The sequence below is a fragment of the Penaeus chinensis genome, chromosome 2 (assembly GCF_019202785.1).
Source record: "Penaeus chinensis breed Huanghai No. 1 chromosome 2, ASM1920278v2, whole genome shotgun sequence".
Lineage (NCBI taxonomy): Eukaryota > Metazoa > Arthropoda > Malacostraca > Decapoda > Penaeidae > Penaeus > Penaeus chinensis.
The window spans coordinates 20,404,359-20,419,241 of record NC_061820.1 but is presented as its reverse complement, the minus strand read 5'-3'; the positions used below and the strand labels follow the sequence as shown (position 1 = coordinate 20,419,241).

Below are 14,883 nucleotides of genomic sequence, written 5' to 3'. Positions count from 1 at the left end.
TACATATACATGTGTACATAAACATGTGTACAACTGTGTGTACATAAACATGTGTACAACTGTGTGTACATAAACATGTGTACAACTGTGTGTACATAAACATGTGTACAACTGTGTGTACATAAACATGTGTACAACTGTGTGTACATAAACATGTGTACAACTGTGTGTACATAAACATGTGTACAACTGTGTGTACATAAACATGTGTACAACTGTGTGTACATAAACATGTGTACAACTGTGTGTACATAAACATGTGTACAACTGTGTGTACATAAACATGTGTACAACTGTGTGTACATAAACATGTGTACAACTGTGTGTACATAAACATGTGTACAACTGTGTGTACATAAACATGTGTACAACTGTGTGTACATAAACATGTGTACAACTGTGTGTACATAAACATGTGTACAACTGTGTGTACATAAACATGTGTACAACTGTGTGTACATAAACATGTGTACAACTGTGTGTACATAAACATGTGTACAACTGTGTGTACATAAACATGTGTACAACTGTGTGTACATACACATGTGTACAACTGTGTGTACATACACATGTGTACAACTGTGTGTACATACACATGTGTAGACATACATGTAGATATACATATACATGTATATGCTATTACGTCTTTCCTGCAGCCTACCAATCTCTATTTTCCCATCCCCCCCGTTCTCAGCCTTGCCCAGTGATGTCATAGCCTAACCAACCAAAGCTGCACAGTGCGCCATGTGACGAAACCTTACGAAAATAGTCCTTGAAAGCCCCCAGTTTTTTGTTTTTATTATTATTATTATTATTATTATTATTATTATTATTAGGCGATGTTTGTGGATTTCCGGAATAGTTGCTGGTCAACGCAAATAAATATGCCAGACATCAAAGGTCATACTGCATTATGCGAAAGCATGTGGTGAAAAGGGTAAAAATGATTATGACAAGCGGATAGAAGAACGGGATGAAGAAAAGAGGGAAAAAGACGAGACCATGCAAAAATTTGTTGGGGTGACCCATGGAAGCGGCAGCCTTGATCTTCCCGTGTGTAGGCTGACACTAACCTCCTGGCGTTTTCTTCCTTCGCCAAAGTTTTAAGGGGTAACTCGTACAGATAGTAGCCACATATCAAGACAATGGCTCACAGATCACATTTTATACTCTTTTATAGATGGGAATAATGCAAGAGCCTTCTCTTAAATCCCCACTCTATTCTTCTTCCAAGAGTTTTGTGCATATGTGGTTGTTTTTGTCATATGGGCCAGATCCAAATAGTTAATGTCTTGCCCCCCCCCCCCCCCCACCCCCCAATTCTTGCTTGTGTCACCAATGCCATTGGTGGTAATCTACAAGATAAAAAAGTTCCATATTCATTAACCTTTCATGGTCACTACAACTAAGCTGTCTAGCTCTTCCTTACATCTCTCATTCTACTCCATTCATGAACAAAGAAACGAGCAATGGATTCAATGGAATTTTATTGTTACACAAAATGAATTCTGAAGTGGTCATCCACCATTACACTACTAAAAGGCATTTTAATAACTTCATAAGAGGCAGGAGTACACACTGATACAAATAGACTCCCTAACCTCTATTGCCTTGTCAAAATATGTTTCGAACATCTATTTGTACCTTAACCTTTATAAGTTCAATTTAAAATAAAATAAAATAAAATAAAAATCTAGTTCATACTTCTTATTAGGTCTGTTAAACATGACATTTTGCTTCTGACATTTTAACAATTACAAATTTACTCAAAATACCTTACATTTCAGCAGCTTTATTCCAAAGTCTCTGAACAAGATTTGCTGAGCTTGACATCCTTACGTAAAATAAATACAAAGAGTAATCAAAATACAATTAATATTTTCATTCAGTTTTTTTCTGAAAACTTGAATTAATGACAATGGGACTGAAATAATTCAATTTATATGAACACACGAGTTGCATATAAATACACTTTTGCCATTCAGGCAGTCGTTTCTCTCTACCCTACAGCCTCTTAATAAGGTCTAGACCTTCCAGGGCCACGGTCTCTGCAAATGAAAACATTAGAAAATCATTAAAAAGTCTGACTACAGCATCTACAATCCAGATTAAACTAATATCAGCTAACAGACCCTGAAACATGTCTCATAACTGAACTAAAGAAAAGCTATGCGGAAATTATGATTCAATAACATGGCAAAAACAATAGATACTAACCCTTTCATTGGTCCACCAGAATCTCTGTCTCCATCCCTGTCTCCACCATAGCCTCCACGGCCTCTGAATCCACCTCTTCCACGATCTCCTCCCCTGCCTCTGAAACCTCCACGGTCTCCGCGGCCCCGGAATCCACCACGGAACCCACCGCCACCTCCACCACCGTCTGCAAAATTGATTTAAGCCGTTTAAAAACACTCACCAATATTGTCTTGTGGTCTGTGTGGTTAATGGTGAACAAGCAATGCAAGTCTTAGGCTGTATATTGTTCATGAGATCAGACTGAGAGCTCACAATACTGACCATCATCACCACCAACTCCTGCAGGCTTTGGTTCATTGCAGCGGTTGCAGCTGTTTCTCCATGCAAAATTGTTGTTGCCACAGCTTGGCACAGGGCACTTCCAGTCTCCTGCACGTCCTAGTTGTGTAAAAAAAAAAAAAAATGTATGAATAAAAAAGATAATGATAATAACAATAACACAATATATTATGTAATATATATAATATATAATATATATAATATATATTATATATACATTTATATATATCATATATACATTTATATATATCATATATACATTTATATATACATTTATATATTATATATATTTATATAATATATATATATAATTTATATAATTTATATAATTTATATAATATATATAAATATATAATTTATATAATTATATAAATATATTTTATATATATAAATATATTTTATATATTTAAATATATTTTATATATATATATATATATAAATATATATATTTTATATATATATATATTTTATATATATATATATATATATATATATATATATATAAATATATATATATATAAATATATATATATATAAATATATAATTTATATATATATATATGAATATATATTATATATATATATATAAATATATATAATTTATATATATATATATATATATAATTTATTTATATATATATATATATATAAATATATATAATTTAATTTATATATATATATATAAATATATATAATTTACATATATATATATATAAATATATATAATTTATATATATATATAAATATATATAATTTATATATATATATAAATATATATAATTTATATATATATAATTTATATATATATATAAATATATATAATTTATATATATATATAAATATATATAATTTATATATATATATAAATATATATAATTTATATATATATATAAATATATATAATTTATATATATATAAATATATATAATTTATATATATATATAAATATATATAATTTATATATATATATAAATATATATAATTTATATATATATATATATATATAATTATATATATATAATATATATATATTCATAATTATATATATATACATATATATATCATAATTATTTATATATTTATTTTTTAATTATATACACACACACACACACACACACACATATATATATATATATATATATATATATATATATATATATATATATATATATATATATATATATGTGTGTGTGTGTGTGTATATAATTAAAAAATATATATATAAATAATTATGAATATATATATGTATATATATATAATTATGAATATATATATAATTATGAATATATATATATATAAATTATATATATTTATATATATATATATAAATTATATATATTTATATATATATATATAAATTATATATATTTATATATATATATATAAATTATATATATTTATATATATATAAATTATATATATTTACATATATATAAATTATATATATTTACATATATATAAATTATATATATTTACATATATATAAATTATATATATTTATATATATATAAATTATATATATTTATATATATAAATTATATATATTTATATATATATATAAATTATATATATTTATATATATATATAAATTATATATATTTATATATATATATATGAATTATATATATTTATATATATATATATAAATTATATATATTTATATATATATATATATATATATATATATATATAAATTATATATATTTATATATATATATATAAATTATATATATTTATATATATATAAATTATATATATTTATATATATATATAAATTATATATATTTATATATATATATAAATTATATATATTTATATATATATAAATTATATATATTTATATATATATGTAAATTATATATATTTATATATATATATGTAAATTATATATATTTATATATATATGTAAATTATATATATTTATATATATATATATATATATATATATACACATACATACACATATATATACATATATATAGATCAGCTCTTGCTTAAAATATTTCACATGCATCACAAATATTCTTGAATATAGAGGCAAATGTAAAGCACTTCACTCTAGCATACCACGTCCACCCCCAGGAGGCCCATCTCGCCCAGGTCCTCCCATGGATCCTCCACGCCGTTCAAATCCACGGTCACCTCCACGCCCACGCCCCCCACGTTCTTCGCCAGCACCTCCATAGCCCCCGCGTCCTCGCTCATAGCTACTTTTTGGGCGTTCTGCCATTTGTACCTGAAAGAAAATGTAATCAAAATGAGTTATTGAAATAATGGATTTACAACATATTGCAATTTTTAAAAATAAATAGAGCATATACTGTCTATTTCTCATTGCTATAAAATTCATTCCATTTAAGAACTTCCACTGGGTTTTATCTACACTGGTTTATACATTGCCAATTGCAATAAGTAAACGAGCAAAAAAAACTAAGACATTCATACCTTAACAACACGGCCCATGAATTCTTTGCCGTCAAACCACTGAATGGCAGACTTGGCAGTGAATGGATCATCAAATGTGACTGTACATTCCCCTTTCATTCTTCCTGTGGCCTTATCTTTGTACATCCAAATTTTAGGGCGCTGAGTTCTTTTATCCATCTGGATGGAAAGATTTGTATGCTTATAATCAAAGGTTAATCTATGCTAGATGAAAACAACTGTTTACTATAAAAAGTTTTAAAGCTTCATTAACCCAATGGCGACGGGTCACGGCTATCGCCGTCATAACAATACGCACGATGTGCGGCGTGCGGCTGTCCGCAGCGGCGCCGCGCCAAAACGCACCGAGGCAATGATTCGGCTTGATGGACCGATATCACGCGCTCGGAGTCGGCGCGCTGCCGCCGTTCGCCAGGGCGTAGAGTTTTTTTTTAATTTGCTATACCCGGCGCCATTGGGTTAACCCATACAAGGGTTCTTAACGGTACGACTGAAATTTGAAAAAAATGGAGTTGATCATAAAGCCAGAACCATTAGCAAATAGGAGTCACACAATTTCTAGACAAAGAGTTTAGAAACTTCCTTACCTTGATAACACCAATGGAACCAAAATGATCCTTGACATCATCCTCAGAGGCATCATCTGGCATTCCAGACACAAAGATTGTGTCTTCCTGCATTACCAAATCACTCTCTCCCCTTGCTCGATCAGCACCACGGCTGCCGCCATCAAACCGGCTACCCCCGTAGCTTCCACCGCCACCCTCTGTGCGCCAACATAATTCTTGTGTTAGAAGGGGACTATCAAATCCTATACAAAGTGACGGATAAGTGTGCTGGTTTGGAATGTTTGGGACAAAAACTATCAGATCAAATAACTATCTTTAATTTTTGAAAATTGCATCAGGCCCCTCATGTTCAAACCAGCACACATCCCTCTTCCAAATACAGTACATTAAAGTTAAATATGGATAACTTAACTCGGCTTAAATATGCTTATTACACTTATGTCAATCATAGGCTTTACTCTGGTAACAATTCTTTCCAGATTTAATACATGCAGTATTCAGCCAAAGTTAAGCTCCTCTCTTACATCTACAAGGCCAAATACCACTTTCAACTATCAGGTTTTACCTACTCTAAGGATATAAAATGCCTGAATATATGAATATCTTATTTCCACACAAACACTATCCATAGAAACCATTTTTTCTTTTGTATCAGAACTCAAGGAATACTATATATTAAAATAAATATATGTACACCACACACAAGTCTGTTAAAAGAACCTTTACCATAAAACTTTGTGCAAACTTTTATTGTTCTTTAGTAAACAAACTGCACCTTGACCCGCCCTTTAGTATACTGTGTTTTCTGTTTTGATGCCAGTACACACAACAAAAGTAAAGTACACTTCAGTAAAGGTACCAACTGCTTAGTACTTATAATCAACAAGACAAAAAATGTGCTTACTCACAAGCAGTTTTATTCATAGAGGGAAAATTTATTAATCAAAATCTAAGTTGAAGGAACAATATATTGCAGATCAAATTAAAAACACCAAGGAAAATTCATCTCAACCTTTTCTGTTTGGTACAATTCTGTACACAATTTAGAAAGATTTTTACTCGAAGGCTATTTCTGTATATATAAATATAAACCATTGTATACAATGTATCTCTATACTTTCTTACAGTGCAATACTATCATTCCATGACTCCCCCAATGAATGCAACATAACACACAACATTTTGAGCATTCACTACCCCTGATATTCTCAACAGATGTATCTATTAGGACAAATTTATTGTCAAACTCCACTGCTCATGTTTGTTTGCACCTCGCATCATTTTAGATTTTATCTCACAGCAAGCTTCTCAAAACTGATACTAATACTCTTGACATAGAACTTACATTATCAAGAAGAATGTATGGGCAGACAATAACAAGATTATGTGCCAGTGTGATATTCTATTCATACACTCGAAAGTCTAAAACAGTTTATCCTCAACTGATAATTGATAATAGACTATTCAACTAGAGTTCACCATACACTTTAAAGTATGCTACTTTCTCAAACAACATGAATATTATACAGTTGAGGCTAAACAGTTATGCAGAGACCATACAAAAATCTCAGCTGAACCCATTATTAATGACAAAAAAAAAGAACAACCATGCAATTTAAGGCTAAATTATGGGTCCAGTATGAGACCAGTGTACATCCTTCTTGTAAAGCCCTCACTTTTATTACAGCAAAATAATAATAAGAAGAATAACAATAATAATAATAATAATAATGATAATAATAATAATAATAATGCTGACACCATAAGTGAGGTCTTACAATAGAAAGTGGTCTACATTTGCAAAACTGATGAAAAACCACAAGCACCTGATGGTGCTGTTACCTTTGCAATAACCTCTCCCTTGATCTCGCCTGTAAGGAGACCTTTTGACATCAGCAGCTCTGTTGGCACGATGTTGTCTAATTGTCAGGCAGTCAGTCAGTCAAGGAAGTCATGGTCAGGTCAATAAAAAGTGACTTAGATTCCAGAGTAACAAGCATTCCAGTGCATACATGGTTAATACATTCATTCAACTTTTGAGTCGTGTTAACTGTAAGGCATAATAGAAGGCATGGACACACATGTGTGATAACCACATGGCATCAAGACCTGCTTGTCACCTGGCAGAGTAAACTCTTGAGCTGAAAGTCGGGTATAAGTCTGCTGGATTTACAGGCGAACAGACATCAAGGGAAGGTTGGTGATGTCCTCAACAGGATTACTTGGGTTTCTTCCTGCAAACTCTGCCTCTGGCCAATCAGCTGCCTCACTCTTACTCTCACCATCACCACACAGGTTATAGTCTTCTAGCCTTCACTCTCCTTCATTATGCAAAACCAATGGATTCAAAATGCCTTACACAATTTTTTTTTTCTAGTGTTCCTTTCCATGCTGATCGAATAAGCCCTGCCTATTATGCACTTTAATATATCAAATCATTAAGAAAAATTTGAAGCATGGACACTTTCACTCTACAGGAACTTGGAACACTAGTTGTGAATCCATTTCTTTGACTTGCTTCTGATACACATGACCATACGTTCAACAATATCACCAAGAACCCTTGCAGGCAATAATTTTCATTTTCTATTACCTTAAAATTTTCCACACTTAGCTATTTACGTCACTTCGAATCAAGGAAAATATGCAATATTTAAAAACCAATTCTTGCTTTCCCGCAGTTCCCATTCTTACATAGGGATACGAAAAACCTGTCAGGAAAACTAAAAATGTAATAAGTATCTGTAACATATACAACCTCTCAGAATATTTTTTAATTGTAAACCTTATATACCACAGATGAAACACAAGTCTCATAATTTACCATAATGACCAATATTAATCTTTTCCTGCATTCTTTAAATTAAAAACACACCAATATGCACAAAGCACAATAAAAAAGGGTACTTCACGACTCTTCCCATTACAACATTTTGTTACAACCACGTTGAAACCCTCAGATCTCTCAACTCTGTGAGCAAGACTATCACACTATCAACACCCTCTAAGTGGTCTAGCGCTGGTTAAACTTACCTAGGAATGGGAGCCGGGGACTGCTTCAGCGGCGACCCGTACATGCCACCACAGCCTGGAGGGGCTGACAGGGGGGGAGGAGCCATGCCTAGACCACCTTGAAAAGTTCAGCAGTCTGCATTAGTACATACATGTATGCGTGTACAGAACCCTGGGACACAACCTTAAAACGGTCAATGGGAGATCATCAAAACCACACATCTCCCCCCTCCAACCTCTAACCAATCTCAGCTTCAGAAAAAATGACAACTGCATAGACACAATAAAGCCTGGTTATCAATTAAATTATCATCCTCAATTAGTGAACAATAGACAAGATGACCTATGAAATAAATGCCTTCTTGCACACATGTAACACATGAATGTGGTATCGAATTCAATTCTGTGAAAAGATTATCAATTCTTTTAGAATCATTTTGGAGCTCAATGACTTCATATGTTCCATGTGTTTTTCTAATCCCTATGTCACAACTCGGTTTGATTATCTCATCATCTACAGAAGGTCAAAAACGAAGTCGAGTCAGATATCAGTCTTGTCAGTGCCATACTCCTGAAAAGTAAAAATGCAACAGTAATATTGTATTCAGACTTACTGTTGTATCCACCACCTTGTCCCTCGTAACTTCCATTGGAGGGTGGTGGACCACCATATCCTGGCTGTCCCCCAAAGTTTCCCCCAGAGGGTGGGCCACCCCCATAATTTCCCTGAGGGGGAGGCCCACCACCATAGCTTCCTTGTGGTGGTGGCCCTCCATAATTTCCCTGGGATGGTGGAGTCGAGTAGTTAGCACTAGGCTGACTACCATAGGTACTACTCTGATGACCACCATAATTGCTTGCAGGTGTCTGTCCATAACTTCCAGAGTTGTAATTACTGTTCTGTTCATAACCGTGTGATTGTCCGCCATAGCTACTGTATCCGGCACTGCCAGTGGGTGGCTGGGTAGGGGCTTGTGTTGGTGGTGGCTGTCCATAGCCACCATAGGAAGCGCCTTGGCCACCTGATAGTAAACAACATTCTAATATCTATATGCATACATTGGTTACTGACTGATTAACATTCACAGTAAACCATAAATGAGGAGTGTAATATTCAAGCACTTCATGAATAAGTCAAAGAAAAGAGAAACAAAGAAAGAAGACTAGGGACAAAATACAGACCTTGTTGTGGAGGAGGGGCACCATAAGTTGGTGGTGCTGCATATGGGGCCTGGCCCTGTGAGTATCCCTGTGGAGGTGGAGCTGAGTACCCACCATACTGTGGCTGAGGAGGGTAGGAGGTGGCTGGTGGTGGAGCAGCTCCTGATGCACCTCCATAACTTGCGTAGTTACCTCCTGCTCCACCACTACCTCCACTCCCATATCCACCTCCATAACTGTATTCTGAAATAAGAAGTTTTAGATATTAGATAACAGAACCTAGTAGCAGTGTGATAATCACAAAATTTGAAAAAAAAAAAAATAATAATACAAATAATCCTTGGTATGCAAGGATTTCAGGACCTCTTCAAGGCCTTAAAGATTGTGTTAGAAAACTCTCAGTCACTGATTGGTGACTTCTGGCAACCTTCCTGCCAGAAGTCACCAGTTGGCCTGGGAGTCCACTACATGTAGGGCAATTTGACGATATATCTTGTAGTAAATAAAAAGTTGCAGTCATCAATACAAGAAGTAATCTGTAGACATGAAGGGAAATGCAACAAATAAAGGGAAGAGATAGTGGAAAGCAGAGTCCACATGGCACTCAGCTCTTATTTTGCCATGCATGCTGAGATGAAGTCAATGTTAGCCTAGGGGAGTTGGGGGGCAGAGCCCTTCATCACCCCTCCCTTTCAGGCAGTACTACGTCCTGCCAGAGCAACTGAGATCATTGAACCAATTTAATGACATGAGGTTGGGGACTTAATTTCTGGCAAGTGCATCTGTACTGTAAAAAGTTCATTAACCCCTTTACGACAGGTCACGTCTCTGGCCGTCATAACAAACCGCTCAAAATGTGGCGTGTGGCGGTACACCATGGCTGTGCACCAAAGCACCCCGAGGCGGTGATTCAGCTTGATGTACCGAACTCCCACGCTCAATGTTGGCGCGTTGCCATTGTTTTTTTTTTAGTTTTCTACACTCGTCACCAAGGGGTTAACCCCTCAATGACAGTAACAGAAATTTCTCAGTGTCACAGACTCTGGTGACTTCTGGCAACTGTTCTGCTGTTTAGCCTACTCTATGTAGCGGAACTTTCCGCTCGACACGCTCTAGCACATCGTGACGCCTATAGAAATACCCAGCATGGCCTAGCAGATACTGGTTAAGGTTTATAAATGACATAACGTAAATAAAGTATTTTTCCTAGAAGTGAGCATTGATCCTCATTGCCTGCAACTGAAATTTCCTCATGGTACTAGCAAAGCAGTGTAACCAACTGCATCATTAGGTTACAGGCCTACATCTACTTCTTTGTAATGGAAAAACAAGTTACCCCTTCTATTTAAAATGAGTATAAAGATAAGATCCCTGAAAAGTCTAATTGCTATAGGTTAGTTACTATCAATCTGCACATTTTCATTAGTAATCATCCTGTGCTGTGATGGGTTATGCAACTTACTAGCCGTTTCTGAGCAATTAGTCAAGTAACTAGGTGCATGACTGTTGGGATGGAAGGGAGGGCAGATTCCCTGTGTCAACCTGTAATGGCTAGGTTAGGTTATTATCATATTCAAGAAGACTGCCTGTAACTTTTTCCCCCATGAATATCAATGACATACGATTCTAAATTGTTCTGTGGTCACTTTTAAAGCGAGTTCAATACATAATGCCATTCTTGAACAGGAACAGGGAAAGTTGGGAGGGAGTAATCCAAGAGGAAATGATGAGCAGCTGTTAACAATCTGATGCCCTCCCAAGATCTCCCTCTGAACATTTACAGAATATATTAAATTTCTGTAATACAACCTGTGTCACTCATCATGGCAGGCAGAAATAGGATTCTAAGCATGGAAATATTGTCCTCTTTGGAGCTGGTGGTCTTCCAGTCATGGCTCATGGACATTGCATTACACACTCACCTATAAGGCCTCCCTGTATGCCAAATGAGTTTAATGAAGTCTAATCACCCTCTAAGGGCTTTGAGCACTCTTAGCAAGTCCTTCCCATCACCCCGCCTATTAGTCAAAATGCTCAAAAGTTCCTAGAGCCAAATTCCCATCACTCCAGGCTATATGTCAAAATGCCCAAAAGTTCATCAACCCTGCCTAGAGCCAAATTCTCCCACGATGGGAAGTTAACGTCATCCGACCCTCAAGTCGTATGAATCATAGATGTTAATACTTGGCTCTACATTTACATGAAAATGTAATGATACCTGAAATAATCTGTGAAGGCAAAAAATGAGTCAGGAATGAAGAAAGTAGGTTGTGATTCATACAGTGACAAGTCTGGGGCCAGAGCCCCCAATAAAGAGACCGTAATTGGAAGGAGGTCTAGGGGGTGAAGGGGTTTTATTCATATGGCACTGTTTGTGGATTTCCTAGGAGTGGCTGGAGTAACAGGGACTTAGTCTAAGGGGTGTGAGGATACTTTGAAAACAAAATCAATACGTTCTTTAAACCCCTTTACGACGGGTCACGTCTCTGGACGTCATAAACTGCTCGAAATGTGGTGTGCGGCTATATGCAGCAAGTCGGTAGGTTGAAATTGATCGCCAGAGCTCAGTTTTTCTGTTTTTTTTCTACACCCGTCACCAAAGGGGTTAAGTCAGCAAACATTCAGGAATTAAGAAACAACCTCATACCCAGAATCTTGACCCCAATAGTAGAGGAAGGTATGAATATTATCAGGGAAATTGTGTGGAAAAATATAAATGACATACATAGAATTGATCAAATACAGAGGGAGCTGTTCCTCCCTAAATCCTACTGTGGATGATTCTTAGTACTTTAGGGACCCCTGCAGGGGAACAGCCCCCTAGATTAGACAATATAGTGATTTATTCCATGTGCATTGTAGTTTGGTAATAACAGTAATAAGTGTGTATGGCGTATGACGAAAATTAGGACACATTCATTTAGGCAGAAGGTGCGCAAATTCAAATAAAGGAGATACAGGACAGGATAGAGAAAATAGACCTATCGTTTTGTAAGTCAAATCTGTCTGAACAAATGTCACATGTAATTCATTACTGCGATCGATCAAGTAGTCCATGTATTACTATGCACTATGTAAGAACGATTATTTTATAATCCGCATCTGTTTTTCCAGATTCATGTATGTAATACATTCTTCTAGTTTTATTATACTTCTTTTACTGGTTTTGGTAACTATTTATACTATTCTGTACAATAACCTTCTGCGCATGTGCATTTTGCCACTGGGAGATTTGACAAGCTGTGCGAAACCATTCATTGACAAATGTCAGTGAGAAATTTTTGTTGCATTGATTCCAGGTCATTTTTAAAAGCCATATAGTGGATATAAAGAAAACAGACTTTCGTATCTATCACAGCCTGTTATTTGGGCCCATCAAGTGCCCATAATGCCAAAATAAGTGATTAGAAACCAAGCTATTCTAACCATAGATGGAAGCAAAGAAAAGTTTGTTGTTTTGCTAAATAATGACATGTGGTTTTACCCTGGGAGTCTAGGCTTGGGAATATATAGATCAAATTTTATTAAAGCCATGGGGGCACATCATACCACAGGGGTCTAGGAGGTAGAGCCCCAGGCTAGGCGTATAAATTACCACAGGGATCCAGGGGGTAGAGCCACCTGGCTAGGGAATATAGAGATTGTAGTGTATAAATCCTGCAGGGTTAATGTTAGGTTGGTTTATTGGTTAGGAATCATTGTATGATTACCATGGGGGATCTGGATTATGTGAAATCCCATATTTCTTTTTAACTGGTGTCTCAGTCCATTGACGTTCAAAGACTGCAGGGATATCTGTAGCATTACATTACCCATTTTTACGCATTTTTTTTGTTTTTGTTTTGTTTTATATATTTCTATTCTCTAATCTTCCAATTTCTGGCTGTTTTACCCTGTAATTTCCCTGATCTATTTCATACCCTCCTCTGCTATGACCCAGATCTCATAGTAAAAAAAATTAACACATTATTTATACTTTCCCATAATTTCCCTGGTACTTTTCATACCCATCTCCCCTTATTTTGAGAGTCAATAATATTGGGGGATTAGAGGGGGGGGGGGGTCCAGGGTTCCTATATACAGGGGTTGTAGAGGGTTTAACCCCTTCCCTACGGGTCACACACTGAGGCGTCAAAATAAACTGCTCGATCTGTGGAGTGCAGTTGTACGCCTTGGTGACACCCCAAATTGCTACGAGATAAAGACCAAATGTTAGGGTGTCATACAAACCCAAAAATCTGAACCTAACCTTTGATACTTTCTATTTATTCAATGAATAGGAGGGGAAAGCCCCCTTTAACAGCATACTGTGCCAACTTACACAAAAGATGACACAATTCTGGCTGTATGACCATGTTGTAGAGTGTGAGTGGTAACATGAACTGCTGTGTACCCTAGAGCTGACTGCTTTTCCTAAAAGCACTACCTTGTTTCCCCTTGGGGTCATAGGTCTGTCCTCACGTCCTGACTACTTGATTAGCAACTCAGAGATTGAGGGAAATGGACACTGCCATCTTACAGAGCATAAAAAATAGAGTATGAAGCAATACAGTTATATCTGCGAGCCCTCATATTTACCAGGAAACTACAAAAATGTCCTCTGAGTGCCACTACTCAGTCCACAAAACCCTCACACAGCCACAGTTCTTAATGTCACGTTTTCTGTAAATTTGCACAAAGTTTTAATAATGGGGGTACTTAAATCTCTGTCTAGGGAGTAAATAGAAGGTAGAAGTGGTAAGGTTTGGATTTTGAGTTCTCGTGTTATCCTGGACTTGGGGCTGCGTCTCTGGTGGTTGCGTCGCTTTCGAAACGAATACGGACTACTTTAGGGGGTAAACTTTAAGGTATGTATACATATGCGTATTTACATTTCCTCAATCACATATACGTATATCCATAAATATTTACTTGTGAAAGACTACATAGAACGAATATCGCTGGACGGCTTTGTCTCACAACACATCTGTTCACCCTCTGTAAATGACCCTGAAGTAATTTGAATAAATCCGGTTGCTATTTTCTGAGCGCCCGGCGAACGGCGTCCTGCGTCAGGACGGGGCTTCGGCCCGGGCCTTGCAGCGTCCTTCGCAGCTGTCCCTGGCGCCCTTTTCTCTTTCTGAATACGTAAGGTTGACGGTAAACCTTAAGAATCTCA

The 14,883-nt window shown here is 35.5% G+C and overlaps 1 protein-coding gene across 3 annotated transcripts in view; it reads right to left on the bottom strand.

Moving 5' to 3' along the window:
* Positions 1–1,470: 1,470 nt before the first annotated feature.
* LOC125037009 (RNA-binding protein cabeza-like) overlaps positions 1,471–14,883 on the bottom strand; it is a 13,770-nt gene continuing 357 nt past the window's right edge. For 2 of the 3 annotated variants that reach the window (XM_047629980.1, XM_047629974.1), the window contains exons 2-9: positions 9,747–9,968; positions 9,179–9,586; positions 5,571–5,749; positions 4,984–5,142; positions 4,606–4,774; positions 2,521–2,637; positions 2,218–2,383; positions 1,471–2,048 (exon numbers count right to left, since the gene is read on the bottom strand). In XM_047629980.1, the coding sequence (XP_047485936.1) occupies positions 2,015–2,048; positions 2,218–2,383; positions 2,521–2,637; positions 4,606–4,774; positions 4,984–5,142; positions 5,571–5,749; positions 9,179–9,586; positions 9,747–9,968 (1,454 nt within the window). In that variant the 3' untranslated portion in view covers positions 1,471–2,014. The remainder of the gene's footprint in view (positions 2,049–2,217; positions 2,384–2,520; positions 2,638–4,605; positions 4,775–4,983; positions 5,143–5,570; positions 5,750–9,178; positions 9,587–9,746; positions 9,969–14,883) is intronic. The other variant, XM_047629989.1, reaches the window with a different exon arrangement.